Source organism: Rattus norvegicus, chromosome 4 (genome assembly GCF_036323735.1).
Source record: "Rattus norvegicus strain BN/NHsdMcwi chromosome 4, GRCr8, whole genome shotgun sequence".
NCBI classification, from domain to species: Eukaryota; Metazoa; Chordata; class Mammalia; order Rodentia; family Muridae; genus Rattus; species Rattus norvegicus.
In genome coordinates this window covers 100,526,312-100,533,035 of record NC_086022.1, presented here as the reverse complement: position 1 = coordinate 100,533,035, position 6,724 = coordinate 100,526,312, and the positions used below count along the sequence as shown (strand labels likewise).

At 39.5% G+C, this 6,724-nt stretch overlaps 1 gene segment (V, D, J or C); it reads right to left on the bottom strand.

Moving 5' to 3' along the window:
- Positions 1-4,605: 4,605 nt before the first annotated feature.
- On the bottom strand, positions 4,606-5,393 carry LOC502796 (immunoglobulin kappa variable 1-27-like). The segment is given in 2 exon segments: positions 4,606-5,222; positions 5,310-5,393. Coding segments are annotated over 2 exon segments (432 nt in total).
- Between the last annotated feature and the right edge of the window lie 1,331 nt (positions 5,394-6,724).

Below are 6,724 nucleotides of genomic sequence, written 5' to 3'. Positions count from 1 at the left end.
AAAGACAATGTGACCTGAGGGATGGCCAATTAAAGGTAGCCCATAAGAAGCAGAGTATGTAATAACTCAGATTTATTGATAGGAAAGTAGTTTCTGAAAACATAGAGGGTAGGCATCTGTCAAGCTTTTGTACTGTTTAATGCTTTTTCTAAATACAAAGGCTGTGTGTGCTTTTTATTCCAAAGGTACAGAAGCTGGGTAGAAACCACAGGGATTTAATACTTTCTCCATACAGCATTAGGCTGTGGTCTACCTCATTCCTTTTGGCTCCTTTCATTCCCAGGTAATCGCCTGCTTCACAAGAGAAAATTCACAAGTGGCATGTGAAAAAAGACTTTAAGACCCTCAAATGAAAGATTAGGGACACCCCTGCAGAAGGAGGTAAGCAGGAACAATGAGGCAAAAATTGGGTAAGGCAGTACTGCTTCCTGACTTGTGCATCATTAAAAAAATGTAGAACTCCTGTATTTAAAGCACATGTGCTAGATTGCTGCAATATAATATTAACAGTGACTATAGTCCTTGGATCCTGATGAAGGGACAGCCATTGTTGGTTTTGGGGAGAAAATGAATCAGAATATCCAAACTCATCAGCCACGTGCAAAAAATTGTAATATAATTTGGGTCACATGGGCATGGTATCAGTTGTTATCAATATGATATAGGATGAGTGTGAGCACCAGAATTCTGAGGACTAAGAGACAGCTTCTTTACATGAGTACGAATTAGACAATGAAGCATTAAAAGAAGTAAAATTAGCAAAAGATGGGGTTTGTGGAGTATGGACAACATGTAAACAGAAGCTGAAATTTTACACATGGAAACTAAGGTTCCTCCTCTTCCACCAAATTCAGGGTCTTATTCTCTCACAGTTCACCCAGATTGGGAAGATTACCATAAATTCAAAGAGGAATTCTCTACCTCATGGAGGTTTATTCTCCTGCTTAAATGAAGATGACACACACCCTTTGTGAGTGTGTGTGTGTATGTGTGTGTGTGTGCACATGTGCATGTGTATGTGTTCGTGTGTGTGTGCTGAAAACCTTTAAAGATAAAAAATTTGTGAAATTATCTTTTTGTTGAAAAATCTGTACATAAAGTTGTTCCATTATTTGTTTGTGTGTTGTTTGTTCATTCATTTATTTATTTATTTATTTATTTATTTATTTATTTATTTATTCACTTTCTATCCAAATCACTGCCCACTGTTGTGGTCACATGACATAAAGTCCCCTTCTCATTCACTTCTGAGATGGCAAATTCCACTCTTCCCCTACTTTCACCCTATCCTCATGCATTGAATCTCTGCAGATGTACGCATATCCTCTCCAATTAAGACCAGACAAGGCAGCACAGTTACGGGAATGGAATCCACAAGTTGGCATCAGTTTAGGGATAGTCCCCAGTCCAGTTCTTGGAGAAATTGCCTGTAGATTAAGCTAGACATCTGCTGCATGTGAGCAGTGACCTTGGGTTCCACCCATGGAGGCTCTTTGGTTAGTGGTTCAGTCTCTGAGAGCCCCCTAAGAGTCTAGATTATTTTACTCTGTCGGTCTTCTTGTGGAGTTCCTGTGACTTCCCTGCAAGTCACTCAATACTTCCCCAAACTCTTTCAAAAGTCTCCCTGTGCTATGATCAATGTTTGGCTGAGACTCTCTGCATCTGCTTTTGTCTGCTGCTGCTGGGTGGAGCCTCTCAAAAAGCAGTAATGCTAGGCTTTTGTCGTGCCTGTTCTTTTGAGCCTGATTTACTTCACTCAGGAAAATATTTTCTAGTTCCATTCATTTGCCTTCACAATTCCTGATATCCTTGCGTTTATACCTGGTTAGTATTCCGTTGCATAAATGAACAATAGTTTCTGTATCCATTCTTTGGTTGAGTGACATCTTGATTATTTCCAGATTCTGTCTATTACAAATAAAGCTTCTATGAACATAGTGCAGCACATGTCCCAGTGGTATGGTGGATCATATATTGGGTGCATGCCCAGGAATGTGTAACTGGATCTTCAGGTAGAACTAACTGTTCACAATTTTATGGGAAACATCCACATTGATTACCAGCGTGGTTGGACAAGTTTGCACTAAATGGAAATTCATTCGACTGAAAAGCTTCTGTAAAGCAAAGAACTCTGTCAATAGCACAGAACAGCAGCCTACAGGTTAGGAAAGGATCTTCACCAACCTGACAGCCATCACAGAATTGCCAAAAGATATAAAGAACTCAAGAAGTTGACACCAATAAACCAATTAACCTATTTAAATCTGCGACACAGAGATAAGCAGAATTCTCAACAGAGGAATCCTGAATAGCTGAAAAGCATTTAAAGAAATGGTCAGAGTCCTCAGTCATCAGGGAAATGCAAATGAAAGCAACGTTGGTGTTTCATCTTGCACTCACCAGAGTAGCTAAGATCAAAGGCTTAAGTGACAGCTCATGCTGGTTAGGATGTAAAGCAAGAGGAGTACTCTTCTAGTACACGTGTTTATTAAAAGCTTTAAACACAGAATTGGGGCTAAAATAAATTTTATAGGTAAAAATTATTTCACCAAACCCATAAATATTTCTAATATATCTACTAAAATGAAAGAGCAATTATTAATTCTGAAATATGGAACCAGTCTTATATTATAGAGGACAAATATGGTGGTAAAATTCTCTAGTGAGAACAGGCAGGGAAAAGATAGAGTAAAATTTACAAAAAGGCAAGAATTCATAAACACCTTTGGGAGCATCAATACCATAATACTGATGCTTGGAAAAAGGTCTTGAGACCACATACTTACACTTCAAATCTTTGACATGAAACTAAGATATAATTTGAAAATGAACAGCATTCTGGCTGTGTCTCTCAGGGGCGATCTACATCCGGCTCCTGTCGGTCTGCACTTCTTTGCTTCATCCATCTTGTCTAATTGGGTGGCTGTATATGTATGGGCCACATGTGGGGCAGGCTCTGAATGGGTGTTCCTTCAGTCTCTGTTTTAATCTTTGCCTCTCCCTTCCCTGCCAAGGGTATTCTTTTTCCTCATTTAAAGAAGGAGTGAAGCATTCACATTTTGTTCATCCGTCTTGAGTTTCGTTTGTTCTAGGGATCTAGGGTAATTCAAGCATTTGGGCTAATAGCCACTTATCAATGAGTGCATACCATGTATGTCTTTCTGTGATTGGGTTAGCTCACTCAGGATGATATTTTCCAGTTCCAACCATTTGCCTACGAATTTCATAAACTCGTTGTTTTTGATAGCTGAGTAATATTCCATTGTGTAGATGTACCACATTTTCTGTATCCATTCCTCTGTTGAAGGGCATCTGGGCTCTTTCCATTTTCTGGCTATTATAAATAAGGCTGCGATGAACATAGTGGAGCACGTGTCTCTTTTATATGTTGAGGCATCTTTTGGGTATATGCCCAAGAGAGGTATAGCTGGATCCTCAGGCAGTTCAATGTCCAATTTTCTGAGGAACCTCCAGACTGATTTCCAGAATGGTTTTACCAGTCTGCAATCCCACCAACAATGGAGGAGTGTTCCTCTTTCTCCACATCCTCGCCAGCATCTGCTGTCACCTGAGTTTTTGATCTTAGCCAATCGCACTGGTGTGAGGTGAAATCTCAGGGTTGTTTTGATTTGCATTTCCCTTATGACTAAAGATGTTGAACATTTCTTTAGGTGTTTCTCAGCCATTCGGCATTCCTCAGCTGTGAATTCTTTGTTTAGCTCTGAACCCCATTTTTTAATAGGGTTATTTGTTTCCCTGCGGTCTAACTTCTTGAGTTCTTTGTATATTTTGGAAATAAGGCCTCTATCTGTTGTAGGATTGGTAAAGATCTTTTCCCAATCTGTTGGTTGCCGTTTTGTCCTAACCACAGTGTCCTTTGCCTTACAGAAGCTTTGCAGTTTTATGAGATCCCATTTGTCGATTCTTGATCTTAGAGCGTAAGCCATTGGTGTTTTGTTCAGGAAATTTTTTCCAGTGCCCATGTGTTCCAGATGCTTCCCTAGTTTTCAGCAAATATAGAGGCGAATGCCAGCAGCAAACCACTGAACTGAGAATAGGTCCCCTATTGAAGGAATCAGAGAAAGAACTGGAAGAGCTTGAAGGGGCTCGAGACCCCAAAAGTACAACAATGCCAAGCAACCAGAGCTTCCAGGGACTAAGCCACTACCTAAAGACGATACATGGACTGACCCTGGACTCTGACCCCATAAGTAGCAATGAATATCCTAGTAAGAGCACCAGTGGAAGGGGAAGCCCTGGGTCCTGCTAAGACTGAACCCCCAGTGAACTAGTCTATGGGGGGGGGACGGCAATGGGGGGAGGGTTGGGAGGGGAACACCCATAAGGAAGGGGAGGGGGGAGGGGGATGTTTGCCCGGAAACCGGGAAAGGGAATAACACCCGAAATGTATATAAGAAATACTCAAGTAAATAAAAAAAAAAAAAGAAAAAAAAAAAGAAATAAGACAAAAAAAAAAAAAAAAAAAAAAAAAGAAAATGAACAGCAGAACTCTGTCTTGCTTCAACATTGCATACATTGCATACTCTACTTTGCACCTTCCAAAAGCCATTTAATAGCTTTTCGGGAGACTCCAATTGTGTTTTTAACACCAAACATTGTTTGTATCATCTAAGTTTACATTTTGCTATATAACAATTCCATCTGAGAATATCACATAGATTCCTCAGATAAAATGACCACAATAGTTCATGAAGTCTACAGAGAATAAGTATTGTTCGTACTATTGAAGCATATGCAGTACAGAGCAATCTCATGGGCCTCTGATACCCAAACCATTCAAATTCTTCAAAGCCTGGCTACATCTGGAACATTATGTCAGTAATGGGACCAAAAGAACAGCTGTGAAAACCCAACCTCACACATCTGCATCTCTGGGTGGTTTATGCTATGGTTTGTATCACCGTGGGACCCGCTGTTATACTTCTGGCAGAAATATGTGGCAACATCTTCAGGTTGCAGGCTGCTGATGGTGAGTGTGTAATCTGTACCAGATCCACTGCCACTGAAGCTTGACGGGATGCCCGTTTGCAAACTGTTTGTTTTATATATCAGGAGTTTGGGAGCTTCTCCAAGTTTTTGCTGATACCAGGCTAAGCTGTTGTAAATACTCTGACTTGCTTTGCAGCTGAGAGTGACTCTGTCTCCCACAGATGCTGACAGGAGTGAAGGAGACTGGGTCATCTGGATGTCACATCTCATGGCTGATATTGGAAATACACATAAAATACATACTGTTAATAACATGAAAAACATAACTTTTCAAAGTGCCAGGATATGGTCCATCTTACCTGGGAGGCAGAACAGCAAAAATCCTAAAAGTTGAACTGGAGCCATCTTGACTGCCCTGTGTCCTGTCTGGGACTGAATACAAAAGTTTGCAGATTGTCTAATAAGAAGGCATAGTTCAGTGGGCTGTGTTCTAAAATATGCAAATTATCTGCAGTCTGGCACAGCTGCATGGCTGTTTTGGTTCTTTAATTTAATGAGGACCTGATGTCTCTGCCATTCTCAGGACTCAGATTGGGATGCATAGATTTTTCTGACAGGAAGTGTGTTTATTTCTCTTCAGAAAAGAAAAACAATGTCAGGCAAGGTTCCTGTAAAGAGTGTATTATGTTCATTAAAATTTTCTGCCATGCTTTCCTCAAGAGAGCTCCAACTCATAAGGGAATTTTTCACTATGACACAGACCTGACCTGAAAAGACCTGGAAAACAATACAGAGGCCCCTTTTATAGGTGCCTGGAAATACTATTGGAAACAGTGACTTCCTTTTCGTTCCCCATCCCTGGTCCTCTTAATATGAAGTTTTGCAAAAGCAAAAACTCAATACACAGTGAACAAGACAACACAAAAATGTGACTCCTAAATGGCAGGACCTGCATTCACTTAATTGTCATCTACATAAAGCTGATGTGACTGAATGCATTGATGCTTCCCACCTGGTGTCTGATCTTTCACTGAGGTCATGGTCGCTCAGATCATTACTCCTATTCTTTCTCATAGGTTTTGACCCTAAGCGATACCCAAGCAGATGCCCTTTCTCTACTATGTGGTCATTCAGATCCTTAAAAAAATTAAACATTCTTTTCACTTCTTTCTGTTTTTATAACTTTAAGAAACAAAACTTTATTTTATTCATATTAGCATACCTTGCATAGTACAGGGATATGAGATAGTTTTAAACAAAAAAAAAACTTGGTAGAATTTCTCACGAGAGATATTATCTAAAGGAACACCCACTCTAAGTTTTATAAGTGGGTCAGTGAAACAAATGTTCGTTAGTTTGCTTTCTAGTCAGTGATGATATCTAATATCTCAAAGAAGTAATAGACATTGAATGCCTATGGAAGGGATGAACAGTAGTTATTATATCAATACCCACACATGTAAATTCATGTACCAAAATATTTTATTCCAGTTCTAAGCATAGTATATATTTATTTGTGAATCTTTCAAATGTTAAAAGATAAAGTAACAGTTCTCCCTATACCAATTCATATTGCCCTTTTTTTTTTCTGTAGACTTCATTTTGCTTCAGACTTCATGGTCACAGAACAAATGACAGAGGGAAGACTTAGTTTGTTGAAGATTGAAGTGTTGATGAAAGCCCCATGTTGTCTATCATACCCATTTCACACACAGAAGAGAATAATCAGCTCCCTGAAAATATAAAAAGAGAGCAATGAGTGATCTGTGTTCAC